Source organism: Podarcis melisellensis (genome assembly GCF_964234715.1).
Source record: "Podarcis melisellensis genome assembly, chromosome: 8".
NCBI lineage: Eukaryota > Metazoa > Chordata > Lepidosauria > Squamata > Lacertidae > Podarcis > Podarcis melisellensis.
The window spans coordinates 49045207-49071892 of NC_138540.1; the positions used below are offsets into that span (position 1 = coordinate 49045207).

At 42.2% G+C, this 26686-nt stretch overlaps 1 protein-coding gene across 1 annotated transcript in view; it reads left to right on the forward strand.

The window, feature by feature from the left end:
- Positions 1-17985, forward strand: part of VAT1L (vesicle amine transport 1 like) — a 48462-nt gene extending 30477 nt beyond the window's left edge. The window contains exons 8-9 of the mRNA XM_081920381.1: positions 12829-12912; positions 15661-17985. Coding sequence (XP_081776507.1) covers positions 12829-12912; positions 15661-15762 — 186 coding nt within the window. The 3' untranslated portion in view covers positions 15763-17985. The remainder of the gene's footprint in view (positions 1-12828; positions 12913-15660) is intronic.
- The last annotated feature ends 8701 nt before the right edge of the window (positions 17986-26686 follow it).

Here is a 26686-nt window from a genome sequence, read left to right on the forward strand (position 1 = left end):
CCTCAGAATTCCCTGGAAAGAGAGGTTGGTTGTTGAACAAAGACGGTTAAAGTTGTATAATAGTGCTTTAAATATATGGTGCAGATGTGGACTATGAATGCACATGCAGCGTCATTAAAAATAGGGATTGGAAGAGTGGTTGAAACAGCAGCGGCAGATATGGTGCAAAAAGTGAGTGGTGAATTTACATCTAAAACAAGCTGGAGGGACAACAGACTATGAATGGATTTTCTTGTGATCAAATTAGTCAGAAGGTTTGCATGCTAAGGGTGATTTTAAAAACTGCTATCCACTATGACATTGGGTTCTTTCATTAGAGTTGCCACTGATACTTGATAATCGACAGCCTTGCGTCCAGGTCTAGGTTGCGGGGTTTGGACTGCTTCCTGAAAAACATGATACCTGTTACAGGGGCCTTGAGTAGAAGGAGTTTCTCAAAATAAAGTGGAGACACTTTGCCCAAGGAGAGAGCTCTGCTTGTGCAAGGTTGCGATTGTGAGCAGTTCTCCCACTTCCTCAACATCTTCATGCCTCATTCCAGACTCCTCAGGCAGACCCACTGACCCTTGAGAGAAGATTTCCATGTGGTACATGGGACTCTGAAGAGAAAGGTACTGGAAATTCTCCCTCCACAAGTTCCCTTCACCTTGCCACAACTGTGACAACATTCACAGTTTCTGCTGAATAGGAGTCTCAGTCTCATTAGGTAACTAAGCAGGAGGAAATAGCTGCTGTTGATTTTGTGCAGGGGTCTGTCTTGAGCAGTGTTGCCTTTCAACCTACTAGGGGCATTCTTGTTCCAGCCAACCAGCCATGCCTCCCCTTCAAGCACCGATCACTCCAGTAGTGGTGAATGTAGTGGGATCACCCACCTGATACTGACACCAGTGCTGCTTAGCTGGATGAGTCTGGGCAGAGCTGCAAGGTCAGAGTTGCATGGGTGCATCGGTGGCAAAGCTTAATTGACAGCAGAAATCCCACTTGCTTGCCCAGTCCAAAGGACAGCCCCACTTGCCACGCTGAAGTTGTGCCCATCCCATTCCCATATAATGAGGCCCAAGGGGTTCTCTCCCTTGTTGAATCATCTTAGCTTGCTTAGCTATACACGGCACTTGTTGTACCTTTGAACCTTCTTTTGCCTATGTACCATGCTGATTTGAGCTTTAAAGATTTTGATGGAAACCATACTCCAAATTCAAGTTCTTCATCCCCCAGCAAAAGCCAGGGAAAACTGTTGACTTGAGTAAGGACCAGGCAAGGTCCTATGCACAAATGCAGATTCCAGAGCACTAGTACAGAGAAGGACACAGGGTTGTATCCAACTAAGTTCTACTCAGAGTAGTCCCACTGAAATTAATGGACCTGGGTTAGCAATGTCCATTAATTTCAGTGGAAATACTCTGGGTAGAACTAACATTGGTTACAACCCAGGAAGCTCTTAGGCATGAAAGATATAGAACATGAGCAAGCATGGGTCAAATACAGAGCTTTCAGGACCTTAGATAAGTCACTGACCTCCCGTCCAATCTCTTCTCTGCTCCAAGGATACCCATCATGTGGCTTTGGACTACATCATATGCTTTGGACTACAACTCCCATTATCACTAGCCATGCTGCTGGGGTTGATGGGAGTTGTGGTTTAAAACATCTGGAGGGAATCACATTGGTGACCCTACAAACTGAACTCTTTTATATCTCCTGGCCCTGACAATCCCTGCTGAGCTTTGTCCATCTCCAAGAGTGGAAAGTCCAGGCCTAGGTCCTGGACCTAAGCACCCCGTTAGGTAACAATTTCCAACTCGAACACTGCTTCTGTTGGTGATCAAAATCTGGGGAGCATGAAGTTTCTAATGAGGAGGGGCCTGGTAGCTCTGTCAAGTCAAGCTCAGGCAGTGCTGTTCTGGGCAGGCTGTCTGTCTTCATTCAGGGGCTTTGGTTTTCAAGGGCCCCTGGTTGTCAACTTCTGGCTTACTTACAGGGTTTGATGCCAAATGCTGGTGCTGGCTGTTCCATGTCTGTGGCTGAGACTGGCTTCTGGCCAACGTCCAAGTCAAACCAATTCCAGTGCTGCAAGCTGGTCGCCAGGCATCTTTTTGCCTGCTGGAACATGGACAAATATCACATCTATCAAATGGCAAGGAATAATCTTCTTCCATCAGTGGTAGTGGGGGTGGACTAAAAACTATATTCATTTGCATTGATTACAGTAGTGGATATTAATTCAATATATCGGCTGCATCATCACAATAAAATTTATACCATCAAGCCAAATGTCAGAAATAGAAAAGCAATTGCATTAATTGGAGCATTTCTTTTCCAAGGTGCACCTCATCTAGAGCTGAATTAATATAATGCACTCTTCTGTCACTCCTGATATTTCCATGACAGCATTTCCTTTCTCATGCAAATGCATTTATGGATGGGAAAATGCCAGAGAGAGAGGTGCGCTGGCATCCTGTTTTGTCATTTGCCTTGCAGTACTTTACATTTTGCTTGTCATGATACCTCTATTGAGTAAACCACTGATGCTCAAGGTCTACTAATATGTTTAAATGGTAGATCAATGTTGTCTCTCTGTACAAGATAGTCATAATAAATTAAGCCTCTTTCAGAAAGCTGGCAACTGAACTGCCCTATAAGTTTAGCATGTTGTGCTGGCAGAACTTGGATGAAGAAAGGAAGAGAAGGACTAAACTAAGAAGAGGCAGAGAGCAAACCAACAAAAAATCAGTTACAGAAATGAATCTTAGCATCTCCACAAAGAGCAAATTGTCTGCTAGATTCCAAGAAAGCGATACATGCACTTGGCTTGAAGCATCAGTAGCAATTAACAATAATGAGCTTCACTTCTAAATAAATGAGAACAGACCTGGGGGGAGATGCTTCTATCTAAACAGTCTGGCAAAGGCTGTGTTCCCTAAATAACCTTAGGTGAACTGACACATTCCAAATGATCAGAAGACAGTTTTTAGTGATATCCCCTTTGAGAAGAGGATAAAGCCAGGATGGATGTACTCCTGAATAGAATGGTGCTGTGTGTAGATGAATGTTCAGTAGCTGGTTACCCCTGTACAAAGCCTGGCACTTTGGAGTGTCATCTAAGCTTCCCTGCACAGGAAAATGAGGGGGTGGCTAAGCAACAACCATGGAAATAGGACTTGGCAACAGGTCATCTTGGAGTGAGAGTAAAGTTGCTTCAGGGCCTTGCCAAACCTGTAGCCAAAACTGAGTTAAGGACTCACCACACTGAGTCTGCAAGATGGCACCCTGGCATGAAACAAGTCTGATCTTCTTTAACATATTTAGTCACCGATAGAGGTATTGTCTTATAGCAAGTGTAGAAGTGAAAATGTTAGCATCCTGATGCATAGGATGGCATAACCCCAGAGACACTGTGTCCCTCCCTAGCTTCAATGTATAGGTAACTCGCTGATTACGTGCATTTAACTTGTGCGCTTTCGGCTTTACACGCTTTGTAGTAATAATTATAATGATAATAGTCCTAGACGTATTGTAATTTCTTTGCCTTCACTCTATTCAGACCCAAGATATTTCCCTTCTCTCCCCAACCCCATATCCCTAAATTGCAGCATGCAAAGAAAAACACACTGCCCTTTTAAACTGAAAATGCAGTTCCTTATGCCAGGTTGAAAAAAGCCTCACCTTCCAAAATATCATCTTTCTACATACCAGGTTACTCATTTCTCTCTCTGCCCCCCTTTCAAAGGGAATTCCAATGAGAGACAGGTGGTCCCATGGGTGAAAGCCACCTAGGTCTGGGCTTGACTCACTTGTGGGTCCTGATTCATCAGTTGAAGATCATGGTTGTGACTGAAAGACTGTAAACAAAACAGTGTCAGGAACTTTTTTTCCTCTTACATATTTATAGGCTAATGGGGAAACTTGAGAGTTTGCACTCCAATTGTGGGACTGTGCAGCTTCGTTTAAATAGCTAAAATTGGTCCCTGAGAGTCCAGGTTTGCCTTCACTAGCAGTTTTTGGTCCTTTTTAAAGAAAATTCTTCATTTCTGGCCTGTGTTTATATTGGCTACCATGGCAACAGACCATTCAGGGGGAAAGGCGTCCTTCTGTACTGAAAGAAAAAGCAAAGGAAAGTGTAGCTACTAGAGGCATTTGCTGTGCAGGGCCAACCCAAGCCTTTTTGCTGCCTGAGGCAGTGATAGCACATTCCTCATTCCATGTACTAACCCAACCAAATAGGCAGCTAAATCTTAGTAGGGTGTGACAGTGCCCTCCACTGCTCCTGAGAGCAGCAGCCTAGTTTAGAAGAAGGGAAGCCATTCTATATGGCACACACAGCTCTGCCCCCTATCACTTACCTCAGTATCTGCTGCCTGAAGCAGCCGCCTTAGTCTACCTAATGGTAGGGCCAGCCCTGTTGGTGTGGACAGGGCACCTGAAAACAAACATACTTCATTGTAAAGGCAAAAAAATGACACAGCTGTCTTTTTAGTCCCTCCTGGTGCTGTACAGCTTTAGAATACAAATGTAGGAAGTATCCTATGCCCCAAAAGACCCTATTTACCAGGGATGTGTCTGGTAAATATCTGGTCCTATTTTGCAACCGTTTTGTAAGCTTCTTCAAGGATGTCTTGTTATGTTTAAAATGTTGCATGCCTAGAGGTTATCCAATTTAGGGTTCCTTCAATCTCTGGGTGGCACACTAGTAAAGAAGAAATAATAGCCATTTCTTACCAGCTTCTCTCCCGGCTAGTTTATACACACTCTTGCACACCCCTGTATCCTTCATCCAGTCAAGCACGAAGCATTGCCAGAGTTCAAGGACACATTGCAGTCTGGCAAGAACACTCAAGGAGGATGAGAAGCAATGCCAGTGCAGGGTGAAGCTGAGGATAGAGGTTGCAGTTGGGGTGTGGCATTACGAGAGTCCTAGGGCTAAATAGAGAGACCCAGAGATTTGCATTTGGACCCAAGGTGAGGTTCCCTACCCATGTTTAATGTGGCATTCACATGAAGGACTAGTCTGGTCCTTAGTAAAGGGTAGGGGCACCTTTACTTTACTATGCATGTGTATAAATGCATTCTAGTCCAGCACTCTGTCATCCAGTGGCCAATCAGATGCTTATGAGAAGTCCACAAGCAGGACTTGCATGCAGCAATGCTCTCCCTGTTTGCAATTCTCAGAAGGCATGCAGAGACATACTGCCTCTGACTGTGGAGGCAGAACGTAGCCACTAATAGCCTTATCATCAATGAATTTGTCTAATCCTCTCTCAAAGCCTTCCAAGTCAGTGGTCATCACTACAGAGTCACTTCTCACACTTTCCTTTAGGTTGCAAGCCTGCAACAGGGCCCTTGGCCTTTTAAACATTCTATGCAGTTCCTTGTGACATCAAGTGTTTGTGATTTATTTATTTTAAACTCTAAACCATCATGCCCCTCATCTGGACCGAGGAATGCCCTAAGCACCTATATTTTACTAAGTTAACATTGTAGCTCTGATAAACCAGAAAAATCAACAGTGATAATGAAAACCATTAGGGGTGAAGGCTCCACTGAAAGGTTAAATTATTGAAAGTGTTGCTTAAGAGCTATCCGTGCTAAAATATGTCATACCTGGAGATGCCTGGCATTGAACCTGCGACCTTCCACATGCAAGTAGGTGCACTACCACTGAGCTACATACCTTCCCACCCTTGCCTGGAGCACCTTTACATGCAGAGCCCCCCTTTATATGCACCCAATGTGCAGTCACCAGAGGCAGGGGGGAATGGTGGTTAGTGAATGCATAGGAGCTGCAAATACACCCTATGGTGACTGATAGTGCACCTCTGAATGCAAAATAGACACATTTTTGTCTGGATTTATCCTGTCATAAATCTGGGCAAGATCTGCATCAGTTACCTCTGCCATTTGTGTTGCCAAAGTAACTCTGACGCTAAAAGCTTGTATTTGTAGACCACATGACCTGTAACCATGGAGATCTCATCCCTGTGATTCGTCACAACGTGATTTAGCTGCTTGTTCCTTAGCAGCACCGGGGCAAGGCAGATGGGGAAAGGAATTAATTAGAGATGGGGAATTTATCTTTTTGCAGTGTAACTGACCAGTGGCTTAAATCTGTCCTCCAATGATGCTCAACTTGTATTAGTAGAAAAAGCTACACACAATCCATCAAGGTTCTATAACAGAAACAGCATGAGCTAGGGACTGGAGGATACTGCTAATATCCAGTTGGGGTGTGTTAAACACGACAAGGGTTTGACCTAGGAATATGCGAAACTCCATTCAGAAATGTCCTCTGTGATGCTTTACATACAGCTGTGGAGCATGTCAGGGGTAAGAAGTGCTGGGAAAACCATTGCAGAGGTGAGGGGCAAGGAACACTGGGAAATTAGCTGTGTGTGTGTGTTTGTTTGTTTGTTTGTTTGTTTAGTGCCATCACCACAGTACTTCAGAGCTCAAGAAAGCAGCTCCTTGCCACAAGGAGCTTACCATCTAAGAATTGGTATGGGAAAAACAATATGAGAAAGAAGGCAGGGGTAAATAAGGAAGCAATATGTATTTGTTTCAACCCATCTGTTGAGCATTCATTCTGATTTTGTTGCAGGAAGGTTAGATGTCATTGCATCAAAATGAGCAGTATCCTACACTTTTCAATGCATTCTCCCATCACTTTCCTTATCACAAATAGTCCCATCATTTGGGGAAGCAAGTTTATTGCACATGAACTCCCAATCCACTATCATTGATAGCAACCTGGACTTGCCGCACCCAAAACAATGCCCTCAGTCTGGAAGCACCCTCAGTTGTCCATGCTTAGGCTTCTCAACTGGCTGGATCACAATAAGGCATGGGAGATGGGCGATTGTGCAAAGGCTTTGTGGGTTTTGAAGAGGGGTGTGAAGGAAGGAGGCAGTTCCAAGCATGCAATAGCAAAGGAGTAAAATCAGAGCCTTTTGAAGAAGTAGGAATACTTCAGATGGTAGAGGGTGGTGGAGCTGGAGCAGCAAAGATCATGAGACAGATGCCAGAGAAGGGAGGAGAGAATGAAGACCTCTCTTTCCCTTTCTCCATTCCCCTGTTGCTAATGATAGACCAGCAGCAAAGGTATGTGGGTGAGAAAAGGCAGGAGAAGAAACAGGAAGCTGGATGCTCCCAGGCAGGACCAGAAGAGTGCTTGCTTTCCCCCCTCTTTCCTCCAGCCTTTTTTCTTGTGGGTCATGTAGTTTAGACAGGCAGGAACTCTCTTGTTTTAACTTATGGTATGTAAGACTCTTTGGGAGTCTTTTTGGCTAAAAAGCAGGGTACAAAAGCAATAAGTAAATAAATATTACTGGGCTATCTCCAACAACTGCAGAGATGGAGGCTGAGGGATAGGGGCTTACCTAGTGTGATTGTGGCAAATAGCTCATACTCTTTGCTGCTACACTGCCACCAGACAGGTAGTGTGGTGCAGTGGTTAGTGTCAGTCTAGGCTGGGTTCAGATCTCCACAAAGCTTACTGGGTGACTTTGGGTTCAGTCACCCTATCTCTGCCAAAAGTACTACATAGGGTGACTGCAAAGATAAAAGTTAGCAGTGGTTGTAATAAAAGTTAGGGAAATTGTGGAATAAAAATGCAGTAAATAGTACCCACTCTCTTATACCAGGTTCTGCATTTTCTGCTCACACAGAAGCCAAATAGTCATTGATTATTATGCAGCAGTTCATCAGGAGTAGGAGAATTCCCTACAGTGCACATTTCTTAGATCCAGCAGAGCAAGAAAAGGAGGTCCGTATCTCCATGTCTGCAGAATACAATAGTCTCCTTAACTTAGGTGGAGAAAATTTTAAACAGCACAGTAGATAATGTTGCATTAAACGCAGGTGTCAGTGTTGGTTTTAAAATGCAACCAGCTCTGGAGATATGAAAGCAACCAGTATTGCTGGAACAGGGCCTAATGACCAGATGTTACATTATATGTGAGACTACCATGTTATCCACCAGTGTGGGTGAAATGCTTCTTTCTTCCCTTTGGTATGATGTGATGCAGTAATGATTCATTCGGTGTTGTGGCTGTGTTTTCTGCTACATTTCACTATGAGTTTCTTTCCATACGCTTCTGAAGATCTATCAAACCATGCACGAATGCTTGTGTTTACTAAAAAGCAGCTACAGAGGCAGGGAGCTATCTGACCAAGCGTTGGTAGAGGGCATTGATCCAGTTACAGTCAGTGAGCTGCAAAGCAGAAGGCATGCAGACATAATATAGGTGCCTGTATCTTTCCCCCTCGATGACTAATAACAAGACTTCCCAGGTGAGCAGATGGATGGGGGACCATGGAAAAGATTGGCAACTCTTGCCACCTCTATATTATGGCCTTGATCTAACTCATGGTCAGAATACAGCCTGACAAAGACCCCTATGTAGATCTATTATGAAGAAGAGGCAAGGGCCCCACAGAGAATCCCAGTACAACTGGGACCTAGAAAGGCCCCTTATACTCCTTAGGCAGCCCAAAATACCTAGCAACAATGGAAGATGCTCTATATTGAGTAAGACTACTGGCCCATCTAGCTCACTAGTGTCTACACCAGAGGTGGGGGAACTTTGGCCCTCTAGATGTTGTTGTGTTGTTGGACTGCAACTCCCATCATCCTTTGACCAGCATGCTGCCTGGGTCTGATGGGAGTTGGGACCTACCAACATTTGAAGGGCCACATGTTCCCCATCTGTGGTCTACACTCACTGGCAATGGCAATCCGTGATTTCAGAGAGGTGATGTTCCCAGCTCTACCTGCAGATGCTGAGGATTGAATGCTTCCTCTGTGGATCCACATCCTTAGTGCAATGGTATTATGGACAGAAACTTCACAAACTGCTCTTCCCTTTTCCCACTTCTATATGCAGCATATAAACCAGCTTGTAAGAAATGCAGGTAATGCTTCCAATTGTAATGTGGCACGTGAACCAGTCCTGAGAGGGCAGTACTTTGCAAACTGAGAAATGAAACACAAGGCAATTAAGTGTTATTGTATCCCACTTGAGTCAGAACTCCTTAAACATTTACTCGGTGCATATGGGGGCTGGTAAATTGTTTCATTTAGACACTAATGACTTCGTGCTTTTAGAGAAATTCCAAATGAGCCTGAAGATTGGAAATGGTGGATGGGAGTCTCAGCAGTCTTTATTCAGCTGAGCAATAGAGGTGGCAAAGTACACTGGGGGAAAGGAAAGGGTTGGACTGGAAGGATTCACCAAGCTGCTTTCTGTTCTTGAGTCCAGACCAGCTTCATTTTACTGGCACGTTCATTGCTTATCTCAATGCTGATTTGTTCCTTCTGGACCACTTATCCCCACTTGGCCTTGAAGCTCACTGGGTGACCTTGGGCCAGTCACTGCCTCTCAGCCAAAGTGACATCACAGGGTTGTTATGAGGATTAAATGAGGGGGGGAGAAACCATGTTCTTGGAAGAAAAAAGCGGGATATAAATGCAATAAACATATAAAATAAATCATTTATACAGGTATTTCATAAAATAACTGCTTGATATACATGGTTTGATTGTAAAAAACAAACAAACCTGTCAGGGAACTGCCATCGGAGAGTCAGGTGGTGGAAGGGCTCAAGGAGGCTAGGAGACCTTCGGATGCTGAGGAAGGAACCAGTAGGGGGAGAGAGAGAGTTCCTGCAGAAACACAATCGGAGGAATGGCTCCAAGATGTTTCCAGTGAGAACAGCGGGGAGGGCTCAGGACCTCCGCTGGGGACGCCCACTCCGCGGAGGAAACTGTCACGCAGAGAATCCAGAAGGAGAGTTTCCGTCAAGGAACTCTTATGTTGGCGTAAATTCCGGAAACGCCCACTGACGGATTCTGCCAGCGATTGAGGTGGTCATGCACCCATGGCTCCTCGGACTGGGAAAGTTTAGGAACTGATGGTAAAGCTTGGAGGACTTAAACGCTTACGCACGAGCAGCCCCCTTTTTCCATTACAAAACCTAAAAGTGGTTAAAAATAGCTAACTAACACACCTTTTTGGAAACTGGTATTGTGTTCACAGGGTCTAAAAGCAGGAAGGGGGGCAGGCATATGCCTGCAACCCCCAGCCCTACACGGATGTGCCAGGGATTGAAATTGGGGCCCTTGGCATACAAACCAGCTTCTCTTCTACTGAGCTGTAGCCCTTACGTAAGGTGGTCTGTTGTAAAAAAGGACAGGGTCCTTGCAATTTTAAGTTATGTAAAGAAATAGTAATAATAATAAATTAAATAAATAAATGTTACAGAAGCAAGAGCAAAGAGCCTGCGCAGCAGAGAGGACAGCAATGCTTTGCACCAAATATGCCTTGTCAGTATTTTTATTTGGCATATATGTTGCTCACAATCAGGAGAAAAGCAGGGGGGAGTCAACATGGTGCCCTTCAATGGCCAGGGATGATTAGATTTTCTATCCAAAAACAGCTGGACTTCCCCTGGAGTAAAGTAACCACAATGAATACTTGTAGATTACACTGCTTTTTTCAAAATAGAGACACAGAGAAAGAATACTAGACATATCCAAAAGTGCGTCTTTAAACTTGGCTAATTCTTTTGCTGCTCTCTACAACAAAACTATTTTTCTGTCCCCTAGAAATCTGATACAGCTCCATCTATGCATAGAATTTCTTTTTTACAGTTCTCTCCTAACTCCCTCCATCTGCATTCAATACACAGAGCAGCCTTATTTTTATATATTAAAAATTGGAATCCTATTGTTTTCTTTCCCAGCACCTGTTGCTCAAATTATGGAGAATTTGCCTATAAGCACACCTTGAGCTTTCCCCCAGAGGGTTAAACCTGATACTGTGTATGAGAGAAAAATGCAAGGGAAGCTTATTTCCTTCCACTGAGCATGAGATATGGGCATGCAGCAACTACTTTAATCACCATTTTTTGGCTGCCAGCCCAAAACCACATATTTGTGAGTAGTCCATTACTTTTCTTTTTCTTTTGGCAAAGAAATTGATCCAGGATTTGGGTGATAAGTCTCACCTAGCAGTCTAACATGCTTGCTCAGCCATTCAGATCTGGAACTATTTCCAGCTTTGGTACAGCAAACCCTTAAAGTTTGCTAAGAAATTCTAAATGGCTTTATTTGCTGTCAAAAAGCTTGCAAAATAAGTGATTGGCAAGGATCCCTTGGTAAAGTATTAGTGGTCCAGTGAGGATGTGGTGTAGCAGCTACACCACAGTTTAGTGTGAGGAGAATGATAGAGACTTGAACTTGTACACTCCATTCCTGGTGTAGCTGCAAGAAGAAATTTTTTTACTTCCAGTTTCCATTTACCACATCTTACATTATTTGTACCCAACAAACTGTGGTTAATCTTAACACTGGTTTGTTTGAAACAAGCAAACTTCAAACCATGGGTTAGGAAGGTGGCTTGTTTTAGCAATTGGGATCCTCTTAAGGAAGGGTCCTGCTTGTGTTCAGGGCTTGAAGGACCCCTCTATGCCCGGCTCTTTCTTCTATTGGTCCTGCAATCGCGCCACCTCTAGGCAGCCAATCAGGCTGCTTGGCGCGATCGGGAGGGATATAAATCGGAAGCAGGACACGCCATGCTCACTTGCTTCTCACCACCGAAGACCCGCCCTCTTCTGTGTGGGTGGCCTGGCCTTGCTTGGGACTTTGGTTGGTCGCCTGTTTTGTGGCAGGGGCCTGGTAGGAATTTCTCCACTTGGCAAATTGGCACTGGCCATTTGGTTTTCGCCTACCTCCCAGCAATTGTCACAACTTTGTAAGGTTTGGCGGTTAGGGATTGATTCTATGGGGGATGTGGGAGGGGAGGTGCGGCCATTGCCTGCCCCTCCATGAAAAAGGGTATTCCATTAAAGGAATCCAGGGGTCCAGGATCTCGTCCAAAGTCCACTTGAGGGGCTAGGGCCATGCCAGGACCATGGGAACACTGGGGCGAGCTTTCGTTGATCTACATCGATGTAGCTCCCTCTTTGGGTTACCTTCTAGACTCCCTGCGAGGCGGGCAGGAGTCCGTTATAGTTCGTCAATGCCTAAGCCAATACCACTCACTTTGTGTAATTCAATAAAGTTGTGGCCTAAATTTTGCCCAGCAACCTTAATCTTAAATATGTATCTGTGTGAATTCTTTTATGGGGGCGTGTCCTGAGGCCCTCGAGACGCAAACCATGTTTAAGTTTATGATATTACGTATTGTATATTTTTCTGTGCTGTAAGTCGCTTGAAGACCTTCAGGTGACAAGCAACTAATAAGTTTAAGAAATAACTAAAATAAATTTAGTGAGGTACTTTTCAAAAGCTTTTTGTTATTCTTAAGTACACAGTACACATGCTGCTTTTGCTTCACTGAGACTTGTTCTATATGCTTGGTAATTCTATCTTAAATCTATCTTAAATCATACTTTCCACCAATTTCCTCAGAACATACATTAAGCTAACCAGTCTGTAATTTCCCAGATCCCTACTGGATCTCTTTTTAAAAAAAGAGTTTTATGGCCCTCAGAAACAGAGACTTATATTAGGAAGGAGTTGTGTATTTTCATCATAAGATTAGCAATTTCACATTTGAGAATTGCAGTCTTAATATTCAATATTCTCTTTTAACACTTGGTTGAATGGGTTCATTTTTATTATCACTAATGTACTGCACACCTTTCTCATCCAATTTTTGGTACTTCAACATGTTCTCATTGGGCTAAAGATTCGAGTTCATTTGTATTTGCATCATGAAATATGCTTGCATTCAAAGGTGAACTGTTTTTTGTTTGTTTGTTTGTTTGTTTGTTTGTTTGTTTGTTTATGTGCATCACAAAGGGGATGTAACTTGGGCATTTGTTACCTTATAGGTGAAAGAAGCAATGCAAAGAATCCATGACAGAGGCAACATAGGAAAATTAATTTTGGATGTGGAGAAAACACCAACTCCATTGGTAAGTGAAAATAAGTTTTAGGCAGTGGTGACTAATTTCTTTTTTGGACAGATGGTCACATTCACTATTGTTGAACCCTCTGGGGGGCACATTGCAGCAGTGGGTGTTGCCCAAAATGGGCATGGTTCCCTATTTGTGGAATGCTCTCTTGGCCAATTCTGTGCCTGGTTCCATGAGGTTTTGTCATCTCTTAACAATGCATTTAGAGGTTTGGACAGCATCCATTTCTCCACCATTTCTGGGAGAGGAGTTCTTATTTTTTTAAAAACAGTCCTTTTAATTGTTCCAAATGGAAGGCAAATTAGAGCTCGCATAAGTTTCTTTCTGGCTTTGGGGTGTATTGGGAGAATGAGAAGTGTTGGATCAGTTCCTTTCCCTACACTGTTGCTCCTACATGCCCCCTTTTCAGTCTTACTGGCATCAGCACTCTGACAATCAGCAGGACAAGGGGCATAGAAGTTTCTGCTGCTACAGAGAAGTGTCATCCAACATCTGATCTCCTTCTCCAAAGCCAGAATTCTTTCTCTGCCCTTGGCATGGAAGATCTCATGATCTATATAACCCTGGGACATCCTCCCAGGGAACGTAGAATTGCAAAGTTACACTGGATTAACAAGAAAGGAACAGTCATTTGCAAACAGCCTTCACTTTAATTAATCACGTTCATGAAATCTACACATTTTTACATCAACACAGACCCGGCGAGACTACTGTGTATATGAAGGGCATTTATTGGCAAACATGCATTTTCCTAAGGGACTGTATTTTACTTTTCATCAATGCCCTGCTCATTTTTTTCTTGGTTGCTATATAGGACATATTTCATTGTGGTGAAAGAGTGATGGAGGATTCTACACATAATTCATTCACTGGTTCCATTTCTTTTTATGGCCTAAGAACTAAATTTCTGAACAGTTTGCTTTCCATAACAATCTGAACTCTTGCTTTTTAATAGATAATGTGGACACAATGCGTAATTCATTTATAGAACTTATTGCTGCAAGATGTAGTGATGGCCATTGACTTTGGTGGCTTTTAAAAAAGGATTAGGCAAATTAATGTAGGAAAATAGATCCAAAAATAAGTTGTAGCGTGCCTCTAAACTGTCAGTATTTTGTAGGAGTTATGCAAATGTATGCCAGAACATCCAGTCTGTGCATCTGAAATGGATTAAAGTGCTCTGTTTCCCTAGCACAACAAATTTACTTGTTACAAGAATCTGACTTTTTGCAGTTTGGAAAGTGATGTAGATAATACATTTAAAAGCTTGCAATGGATGAATGACTAACATCCTGCAAAAATATAATAATGAATGCTCAGTAAAGACTGGATATAATTAATCTTCACATCAGTTTTGCGCCAGAAAATCAGGATGAATTCTCATTAAAAGTAGGTCATCTGAAGTTGCCCCAAGCCATAATGGAAGTTATCTCCACGCTTAGAGATAGTATGCCATTGAGTACCAGTTGCTGAAGGCAAAACAGCATGGGAAGGCTGTTGCTTTCAAACTCCACTTGTGATTAAGTAATAACACATGTCCTCAAACCCTTGGTGAGTTAGGGACTTCCCCTGCATGCGAAGTCAGGCTCTGGTGGATTGAGCAGATGAGAACAATAGTGGGTTCAATTGTCAATAAGGCAGTTTCTGCACATCAGTTAGCCTAATAAAGTTATTGACATAATATGGATTTGGAGCTGTATTCAAACTTAAATTTTACTCAGAGCAAAACAATTGAAATTCATGGACATGACTAGGATGGGACTTGTTGGTTTTCTTAACTCAGTTTGCATTTGCAGTTTTTATCACAGTTGCTCAGTCCATGATGCCACTGATCTCCTTACTCCTTACTGCAGTACACTGGTACCTCGGTTTAAGAACAGCCCTATTTACAAACTATTCGGTTTATGAACTCCACAAAACTGGAAGTAGTGTCCTGGTTTGTGAACTTTACCTCAGTCTAAGAACGGAAGCCGAATGGTGGAAGGGCACCGGTGGTGGGAGGCCTCATTAGGGAAAGCACACATTGGGTTAAGAACGGTCAGTTTAAGAACGGACTTCCGGAACAGATTAAGTTTGTAAACCAAGGTACCACTGCTTGTTGTGCAGCCTTAAATGTCAACAGTGAACTTGGTTCTGATGTCAATCTTTATCATTCTAGCCAAAAGAAATGTGAGCTGCAAATGCAAATCACCTGCCCCCAGGGCACACAAGAATAACTTCTGTCCTTTGGGCCACCTACCAGTGTGATCCTTTCTTCACCTCACAGTGGGATCATGTATTTGAATACAATAGAATTGAACTCAGTGAAACTTACTTCTGAGTAAACATGCATAAGATATGCTTTTGACTCTGGTCCCTTGAGGCAAAAGCTTGGGGTAAAAGGTTCACTGTGGAGAATCAGCATCACAGGACATTTGCAAGATCTCTGTTTGTGAACATGCATTCTTTTTTCTTTAATGACTTTGAGATCACTTTTTGTGAATTTAGGCATAACTAACTTTGGTCCATCAATTTTAATAACTCTACTGTGAGTAGAGCTAACATTGTATGTGTGCAACCTTTAATTTTTTAAAAATGTTGCCTTATGGGCCAACTCTGCTATCCTTGGCATTTTTTCTTGACGCATTGCATAGAATCATAGGATGGTAAAGTTGGAAGGGACCAGCCCCCTGCCAAGCAGGAATCTCAACTAAAACATCCATGGCAGGTGGCCATCCAACCTCTTGGTTTCCTTTGTTTTGTTCATAGATGGCCAATGACAGTACAGAAACCAGTGAAGCTGGCGAAGAGGAAGAAGACCACGAGGGGGACAATGAGAATAAAGAACGTATGCCATTCATCCAGCAATAGCTATGAGTGGAGGGAATGAAAGCGGGAAGAATTGATAGAGCAAAAGAAGGGAAGATGACTGGGAGGTCCATTTTGTGCACCAGTGAACAAATGCTCTAGTACAGTGTGTGTTGTTCTTTTTTTGTCTGCAGTCAGCTGAGCTATAAGCTGTTGATCATTGATGTTTTGAAACTCAAGTGCCATTCCCACCCAGTCCAGTATTATAACATTCCATCACATGGCACCCAGTTTGCCTGTTGAGGTCCTGTCTGAAGCCTTATTCGCATCCACAGTAAACTGAAATGTGAACGTCTTCTCTTGTGGTTTCAAAAAGGCAAGTTTTCAAGCCAGTTTTAGAAGGGTGATTTCTGGTTGGCTTCTTCTTAAACCTCACCTATTCCAATGGCCAGTGAAATGATTATAAAAACATTTATAATCATTTATTTCAGTGGGTGAGCTCACTCACCCACCTGCCTAAGGATAATTCTGTGGTGGACAAAACAGGTATGTGTACTCCTTTCAGCACTGCATATTAGGCATTATGAGAGAAGGCTGAGTAGGCTTGATTCCTGTCATTCTTTTTTAAAAAGAGAGAGAGCGCTTTGTGAATTGGGCCTCCATGTAAATAGGCCCACATATTAGACTCATACAACAGCTTATGTTGTTCAAGGTGGGAGAAAGCACCCACATTCTGCACTCCAAATTTCAACCTTTAACCAAATGATGGAGATCCCTATACAATGAGGCAAGACTGCCTTCAACTCATATGTCAATTAGAATTTTCACCAAGGATTTATTGATGCTCCTACCTGTGTGAGGATATTTTAGAGGAGAGTGAGAACTTTTATTTTGAAACACAAATGCAGGCTGCTGACAGGACAGTTCACTATCCATTCCATCCCCTGATGATACTTCTGAACCAACAAGTCCTTCTTAAACTCTCAAGACAATAAAATACCTCATTTGTTCTTTATTGTTTGGTGTACAGGGAAATAGACTAGGTGACAGAAAAGCACTGTACATTAGTGGACAGAACCCATTAATTAATTGGGGGGAAAGTATTCAGTCCTGGTGCCAACAAATATGTTTAATGTTGGCCCATCTAAGTTTATTGCCTTATAAAGAAAAACATACATGACAGTTCCCCCCTCCCCAAATTCTAAAAAGTTCCTTTGCCACAAAGAACTATGGAATTCCCTGATCATTCAAAAGTGCACTCTTAATATTTTTAAAGGTTGGTCAATGATAGCCATCTCTGTACATCACATTGGGATAAATGTTTATTAATCCTTCATCCAAGCACCAAAACAGAGCTGACCTAATTTAAGTAATTCTTCTCTCAGTTTGAAGCACTTCACCACACACTGATCTAACTGAGAACCATGTCAGGCCCCAAGAGAGAGGTCTCTTAGACTCCAGTGCCTGCCCTTCCGCATTGACACAGCTCACTCACACCCATGTAATTCTAGTATTATACATCACACTAATTAAAGAAAACATCTCACCTAAATGTGTAGTTGAACTGTTAAACTTAACATCATTTTTCCAAGACAGCAAAGAAAAATCAGTTGCTAACCTTTTTCCTCAGTGACAAGGATGAATTTGGATTAACATAGTATGTCATTTTAATGATTCTCATTCTGGTATTTTTCTAATTTTCTCGCATTGCGTTCTGTGTATAACTGTCTCCTTCGTTCACATGAAAATTGGATTTGGGTGGTAAATCATTATATATTGAGCCTACTAGCATTTAGCCTGACTCTAAATCAACAAAGCTACCGATATGAAGAAAATTGTATAAGGATGAGAAATGCTTAAAAAGGGCACAGCGGGGGGGGGGGGGAGGTTGGAAGTATAATTGTCTAAGTGTTAGAAGAAATAATCAGATTTGTGTGAACAATTTAGCATAATTCCAGCATATCTCTTTATCCTATTCCTCATATAAAGTAAAAGTGCCATATTGGGCTGCACTTTGCAGTTGGTGTGCAAGCAAAATGAAGCCATTTGGAATGTCATAGCCACTGGGACAGCAGCTGAGGTATTTAAAAGAAGCAGCCATTCATTTTTAATTTAAAAGTAAGGTAGAGCTAGAAGGGGCGGGTGTGAGATAGAACAACATTTAACTTACAGAGCAATCCTATGCACATTTACTCAGATGTACGTCCCACTGTATTCCATGGAGCAGTATTTCAATCAAATAATTCCTCATACGTGACAATTCACACAATAAACCATAGTTATGAATGACCAGGTGTTTCATATACATTTGGGTCATTCTTTAGGTTAGCCAGGAAAATGAAAAGAGTGGGCAGATACATCTCTCTAAATACTTTATTTGGGAGAGGGCAGGTCTGCTTAAGGCTTAAGGGTACTTGTCTCTGTTGAAATGAGCTGAGCCAGGATGTGGTTCATTTCTTTTACAGATGAACCAAAGAGAAAACAACAAAAACCAGGAGCATGAAAAAAAAATCATACTTTTTTAAAAAATAATAATACCAAAGTAAATGCAAGTTGACATTTAAAGTTGATTTCCCATGGTGAACTGACCTTCTGAATGCTGCAGAACGGGTCTAGGTTATGGCTCAACCCATCCTGACACAATCACGGCCTGAAAAGATTTTTCAGCAGGCAGGGTTATAATGTATACCAGCACTGGAGCATTCACAAGATGAGCTCCAGTACCTTGGTTTTCGAACAGCTTAGTTCCCGAATGTTTTGGTTCCCAAACGATGCAAACCTCGTAAGTGACTGTTCTGGTTTCTGAACTATTTTTGGAAGCCAAACGTCCAACGGGGCTTCCACAGCTTCCGATTGGCTGCAGGAGCTTTGGTTTTTGAATGTTTTTGAAGTCGAACGGACTTTCGGAACGGATTCTGTTCGACTTCCAAGGTACAACTGTATTGTTGATTTAATCAGAATTGACTGTGTTACTCAATCCATGCATGTTTTCTCACAAGAGAGTCCCATGTCCAGTGGGATTACTCCCAGGTAGGTTTGCATAGCATAGTAACTTTAATACTGCAGATGCAAATCTAAGAAGACTTACTGCCATCTACTTTTTGCTGCACAAATTTTCACTTCATTTTGAACTAGGTGTGGCAAATATTACTCACAAGAACTCACACCTAAGTTATAATCAAGCATTTATCCTGAGCATGCACAAAGTATAAAGGGGGCTGCTCACTGGTCCTACTCTGTCTACTCCTGACCTTTATGTGTTTAAGGGTCTAAAGTGTGTTGTTTTTTAAAGTGCATTTAGAAACCCTGAGCCCTGCTCTCCACATCCTTTTTGGCATCACATGTTTAAGGCTGAACAACATTTGTTCTTGGTGTGATTCTCCTCAGAGTATTTCCATCAAACAAGACTGAAGATTAAACATTTTTCCTGAGTGTAAACTAAAGACACTACAAAACCAAGAGCCTAATCAGCACCAGATCAGGATTGTTGCTTTGCTTTAGAGATGCATTGATAGGGTCCAACTTGTAGGGGTCAATATGTAGTACAGTATTCCTAAGCATCTACTTTTGTTGATGAGGGTTGTGGATTCATGCCAAATTCAAAACAGACCAATTGCATCTTAGGCATTTACAAATGCTGGCTGCTTCCAGGAGCAAATTGTGCAGCAAGATACACATACACATGTGCAATGTGTTCCATTAATGAGTCACACATATAGTTCAATCTCATTCTCAGTTCCGTAGTGTTATGCCTTTTTGTATCATCAGGAAGCAAGATGTGGGTGGAACTCTTTTGTTTGCTTTGAGATCTGATTGTGGGAATCACTCCAGGAGGCCTCCCATCCCTGGGAAATTTTATTTTGGAACATTGCACTGAAAGAACATTTTGCTGTCAAGTTTAATCAGAGCTGTCCAGTTCATGCAAATTTACTATAACTAGGTTGAAATTGAAATCCCACCTTTATTGACCTCCACTTACAGTAATTTGCACCATTTTCACTAGAGTCAGGATTTGATCCTGATACTTAAGATTTAAGTACACTAACAGGTGCAAACAACATAAGACATTCATTCATGTTCTCTCTCCCTCCCTCCCTCCCTCCCTCCCTCCCTCTCATTCTTGGCTTGAAATTCTCAGAAAACTGCATTCTCCTACCATGCCAACATTGCATTGTTGCTCACTTCGAAAATGAGCTCCATACATACTCCCATCTGTTAGAGAGATGACTGGGAGCGCAAGGCCATTTCAGACTGTATGTTCCTTGTCTGGATATGATGGCACTACAACAGTGCACATAATCACCCAATGCCCAATCTCAATTGTCCAATCAAATGCTTAGAAAGAGATTTAGAGAGATGGCTCGTTTCAAATACATTGGGGGAACATGTAGCTGTGTGTTTGCTCCTCACAGATATTTTTTTTTTTAAAAAAACCCATTGTATTTTGAAAGTAAGGTAGAGTCTAGCCTTCAAATGATATGCTAGTGTTCCTTGTGAGAGAGTATCCACATATGTAACTACTCCACATGCATTTTGAAGTGACACAAGTCTGCAAAGACTATGTCACCTTTTGTTCTTCACACCTATGTCTAATCACAAATTTAGCGTTGGCTTTCATGGGACTACTCTGAAGGACATGGCCCTATTTCTTTAAGTACAAATGGTTGAATCACCTCTCTTCTGGGTAGTAGAAGAGACTGCAGAAAGGGAGTTAGCATTTCCTCAGTGTTTTACTGGTACTGTACTGGGGAAACGGAATCATTACTGAACTCCAAACTGTAACACTGTCAGTGGGGCGCTTTCAATTTCTCTCTAAGTAATTGGTTATTTTCTCCCAGTGAAAGCAAATTATTTCTCAATTTCGATAATGGAACTGTGAAGGCCTCTCTTTACCATCAGCCTGAAGGAAGAGAACCGGAACACTTGTTTTAATTGTTATTTGTTGCTTTAGAGCTTTTGTTATATTGTGCCTACCAAGCAAATGATGTTTACATGAAAATATGAATAAAATATTAAGCATAGCATTAACTTTGGCTGGTGTCGTTTAATAGAGAGCGCTGCTCCTGACCAGAGGTGAGCTCAGGACGGGCCCATAGCTCAGTGACAGAGTAGACACTTTGAATGCAGATGTTCCTGAGTTCTGTCCCAAGAATCTCTGCTTAGAAGGACCTAACATAGCAAAGGTAAGAAAGACCTCTAGTCTGAGACTTTGAAGAGCTAATACTGCTCCCCTGTATAAACCAAGGAGAACCCTGGGAGGAAGGGATAAAGAATACCCAGAATTTGCTTCTATTCCAGCTGGGCTGGTTTGGTTTTGAATGCTTGGTTATTCTTGCAATACAAGATTTCTACTTGCAGGGAACTTTTAACATGAAAGAACATTCAAAAACACAACTCCATACCTACAGTCTGTAGTGGAACAGGGAAACTGTGGCCCTCCAGAGATTGTTGGACTGCACCTGCTCTGCTCAAGGACAGTTCTTTCTGACTTGGAGGCAATAGGCCTGCTTTCAGGTGAAGTTTTACACGTTTTATTAGCTACACAGCACACACTTAGACATAAGGGGCACATATGTAATTACTAAGGCAAACTACTAGCATTGAAGGACTGTCATAGCATAACCCTTCCTGTGCCCATGACTAACTGAAGTCCCATTGAGTGTAACAGTTTGTGCAATCCTAAACATGACTACTCTTATATATGTCCCATTTTCAATGGGACTTAGGGTGCTTCCAGATGACCTGCTTATTTAGCATTCATCCTTGGCTTGCAGGGAGATTAGTAGGGATGTCTGCTGGGTTTGGCTGAATCCTGAAGCCAGAACCAAAGCTGAGATGAGCCCCAGATCATCCCAGGGCAGAATGTAGGAAATGTGCTAAGGAAGCAGACCCCCTCAGAACATCCCAATCGACTCCAACTGGCATCTGAATTTGTCATGGCAGTCTGGAAGTGCCCTTACTCTCAGGCAAGTGTGTCTAGGGCTGTAGACTTAGTCTGGATGGAACACAAGAACTCTGTGGTCTCACTGAATTTACATGAGATTGTTAAGCATGTGCTTAAATTTCACACTATAATAATCACTAGGCAGGACTGCCATAATACACCATGTGCTGGGCTACCATTAAAGACATCAACAGGTAAAAATGTAGAGCTTGCTTGCCAACAGAAGTGAGTTGACATGCTCCTAGCACATCTAAGCCATATTTTCTCAGCTGCACAAAATGATATAGAATCCAATTTAGCTGCTTTTCTGTCTCGTACATTGAAGATTACATGTGAAAATAAAACTTTACATTTGATCATCAGAACCTTTTCTTTTCCTTTCCAAATAGGTACAAGTTTTATAGTTAGGATTTAATTAATTTTTCAAAATCACGGTTAGCAAGCAGAGCTATAATTATAATATGAATGGGAACAGGCTCAGGCATGTAGGCAAAATATGAAACAAGAGTCAAAGAAAAAGCAACAACAATCATTTGGGCCATACTGGGAACTTTAGGAATTCTTTCTCCATCTCTGTAACTTGGACAAGATTTATTTTCTCTGCTTTTTTGTTTGTAAATCCTTTATTTTACAAGATACTATACCCTTAGGCATATGTTGCATGGGTGCAGGGCAATGCTGTCTTCAGTAAAAAGTGGGGTCATGCTATTAGCCCGAGGCTGGGGAACGCACATCTAGGCTTATCTGTCTAGCCCTTGAAAGGCATACTTTCTCCCTAAGCTGCACCCACTCTTCTGAAGCCATATCACCTTTTTGTCCCTGTTTACTGCCTGCTTGAAGTGCTTTTTCCTGACTTGATCTGTGTTCTACCAAGAAAAGAGGTCTTTTCTGGATTCATACAAGGCAAAGAGCAGCACACCGAGTCTGTTCCTTGATAAATGGGTTTAATCTGTAGGCCAGTTGAAAACAAAACAAAACAGGAAACAAAGAGAAAAGCAAAAGCAAAAGCAAAAGCAAAAGCAAAAGACAGACAGCTTATGTTCACCAGGAATCCCCTGGAAGAGCAATGGTAGGACTCCTCCAATGGCCGATAAGTAGCACCTTATACAGTCATGGTCTATGCTGACGTTCATCAAGGTGAGTTTCCAATCCCTTTTATATCTTGGCAACAAACATTCTCAGAGACCTTATGACTTAACGCCAGTGCTCCTTTAACAGGTGAATAACCTTGAAGCATTGCCAAGAGCTGTCCATGACTAAGAGCTGCCCACAACCTTTATTAGAAGGTGTTCAAACCCAAGATAATAAATATTGCTACCTAATTAATAGGCTCCAGACCCAGATAGAAGTAATGGGCAGAAGAGGAGCAATTGTTAGGATAGTGGGGCTGGGAGACATCCATTTGCATGTGTAAGGAGTTAGCTAAGAAGACATATGCTGCCATAGGGAAAATGGGAGACGTTTTCAGGAGGATGGGGGTAGGCCTATTCCCATCCCATATAGCTGGGTGCCATGTCACCCTAATGTGGGGCTAATCTGTGTGTGAGTTTAGGCTGATGCAGGAATCTGGAAGAGGGATAAGGAGGCTTGAATTGCTCTGTGTGCGAAATCCAAAGCTATGGCTTTGGAGACCCCCTCAAAGTCTCATGAGAAAGCAATAACTGTTAGAGCGTTAATGCTGTGAGCCCTTCCATAGACGGTATACATGTGCAAATAAAACCACATATACTAAACATGCCAGAGCCTCCATTAACCATCCCAAGGACACCAAACCCTAGGTAAGCACTGGCATCCCTAGAATCTCTTGCTGCTCTGAAATTGGGGTTCATGCAACAGTACACATTTTTGCAAAGCAATTTCCCCATATACAATACAGTCGTACCTTGGGTTACAGACACTTCAGGTTACAGACTCTGCTAACCCAGAAATAGTGCCTCGGGTTAAGAACTTTGCTTCGGGATGAGAACAGAAATCGTGCTCCTGCAGCTCGGCAGCAGCAGGAGGCCCCATTAGCTAAAGTAGTGCTTCAGGTTAAGAACAGTTTCAGGTTAAGAACAGACCTCCAGAACAAATTAAGTTCTTAACCAGAGGTACCACTATACATTAGAATGTTATTTTCACTACTATATGCATTTTTATACACAATTTACCTTACTATATGCATTTTTGTACACATTTTGTACACATTTACTGGAGAACGACAATGCAAAATTCAGAAAAGTGTAGATTTTGAAGGATAGCTGTGGTTTGGTTCTTATATTGTTTTAGGAAGTATGAATTAGGTCACATTTAAATGTGAACTGAATTTAATTTCTCCCCCATCCTCACTCAGATGTATTGTTGCCTGGCCAATTATTCCCCACCCCTAGATAGCCATGGGTCTCGGTTCATTCCTGCACCAGAGACACTCAGATTGATAGTAATGACACTGCATTAGAGGGCTCATTAAACAGGCTGAAGTCAGATCTAGGAAGTGAAGGAGAAGCATCTAATCAGGAAATTTGCCAGCAGACGCATACAATGATCAATGCAAAAAGCAGACCTTTTTTGTCCTCTCCCTTCAAAGATAATGTTATTCAATCCATAAGGCAGACTCAGGATAACACACTCCATTTCATCTTTTGCCCACGTAAAACACATCAAAATCAAAGGCTTCTCCCAGTGCTCTGAGGAATATGGCCTTTATTCATCAGTAGGATGATAATGCTTGCAACATCTCTAGCCATTGATTCAATATATAGACATGTGCACTTTCTCTGTCTCTGTGATAAAGTGGCCTTTTTCTTCCTTCTTTTTTCTTCAAAAAATAGGAAGCCATGGATATGACAAGGTTGATTAAAGTATCTTTTGTCCCCCTTTTGTTTACCTTAGGGACAGTTCTCCTGGGTTTGTCAGCCAGGGATAAAGGGTAGCAAGGGGTTAGTGGACATACACCCCCAAATCTTCCTGCTATCACATTCACTCTCCCAGCTTACAGTCACAATATACTAGGGGTCTATAGAGCATGGATTTAAATTGTGTTCCCCTAATAATAGTCCACAACCTTTTCACTTTTTCAAATTAGTGGGTTTTATCCAGCTAAGCCCTACTCAAAGAACCATAAGAATGAACCAGTTCTAAGTAAAATTAATGCTGGATACAATCCATGGTTTCTGGAGCCACCCAATTATCACTACCCACCTGATAAGATGTTATCTACAGAATTCCCTTTTCAACTAGCCTTCTATGATTTTTACCCCAATTGGATTCCGTCCTAGAGCTGGATTAATTTTATGTCTGTGCTGTTGTTAAACTGTTTTTATAACTGTTGTTTTTATTTATGCAGTTGTTTAAGATATATATATATATATATATATAAACTCTTTTACATAGATTGTAAATTGCTTTGAGATGCTTCTTGGGAATGAAAACATGACACAATCGTTCAGTGACCCATTCACTAAAACAGGCCTCTTTGTTCTTCGTCATTTTCAAATGCCCATCACAGCATCCTTGACTAAATATTTTCTGACAAGATTGCTGCTTAGTACAGAAACGAGAGGGGGAGAGGCTGTCCCCCCCACAACCCAGACTGGAGGCAGACAATTCTTTTTCCATGAGGAATCTAAGATGGCATAAAATGATAAAATGATACCCTCGATCTTAAGGTACATACTCATTTCTGCTCCCAGGCTCAGGGATCAAATAGCTTTTCCATGTTTCGGCAATGCCATAAACCTTGTATAACCCGCTGACCAGAAATGGACACATGATGAAGGTGCAAAGCCATTGTGACTATTAGCCATTGATGGCCCTCTCTTCCATGAATCTGATGAATCCTCTTTTACAGCCATCCAGGTTGGTGGCCATGACTGCCTCCTGTGGGAGGGAGTGCCATAGCTTAACTACACGCTTCAGGAAGAAGTACTTTCTTTTATCTGTCTTGAATCTTCCAACATTCAACTGCACTGCAAGCCCATGAGTTCCAGAGCTATGAGCATCTGTCTGGGCACCGTGGGAAGCAGGTTACTGGGCTAGATGGAGCTTTGGTCTGATCCAGCAGGGCTCTGCTTACACTCTTTTGTTCTTAATTGCAGTGGACAGGAAACTACTTTAACTGCCTCAGCACAAGCCTCAGGTTCCAGTTCATCAGCAAAAGGAAGCAGAGGCGATGCAAAGGACAAAGAGCGATGAGAGGCGTGGGCAGTGCGTCATTGTCTTCTTAAGTAGGCAGTCTCTGGGTTTTTAAGCGGGATTCAGCCACAAATTCAGGTTGCACAATTAAAGTAGAATCAGTCCCCTAGTGAAACAGTGAAACCTGCTTCTGGAAACTTCCAGTAAGGAAAAGTGATATGCATCAGTGGAATGTATGGTAACAACTGTTTGATGTGCCATTGTATAACCTCCCCACAAACAAATGGTTAATTATCAGCCAATGCCATATAACTAGGGGTGGGGGTAGGGCAGGAGAAATTCAAATATGTTCACATTTAAAGGAGAACCTACCTACCTAATTTGCACTTCTCAGAACAATATATGAACCAAAACACAGTTTTCCTTCAAAAGTCACACTTCTCTGAATTTTGCAATGCAGTTCTCCCTTAAACTAATGCATATACTAGGGTAAACGTGTATGTTAGGCAAGATTTCATACTAAAATGTGTATATTAGGAGAAGCTCACATTACAATGCTAATTAATTTCCACAAGGACTGTCTTTTTTAAAGGGCAAACTGATGTGGAGATGTGGAGAACTCAACTTGAGGCTGGTAAAACGAGAAACTCAAGAAAACCAGAATGGACAGATTCGCTCATCCCTACAGTGTAAACGTCCCTCAACTGTAGGCAAGCAAATGAGGATCTGGAAGGGGGAGGTTGGGAAGGAGGCAGGGAAGGATGCAATCAAGGAACACTTTTTATATATAAAGTGTGCGTTTAAGGGAAAGAGGGAGGTGGGTAAGCCTCCTTTCTTGTCCCACTCATCCTTTTTTTCTGAGCACTTCCCTGTGCTAACAGCCTTCACTCTTTTCCATTTCCAGGAGATCACGCTTGGCTGCGCTCAATC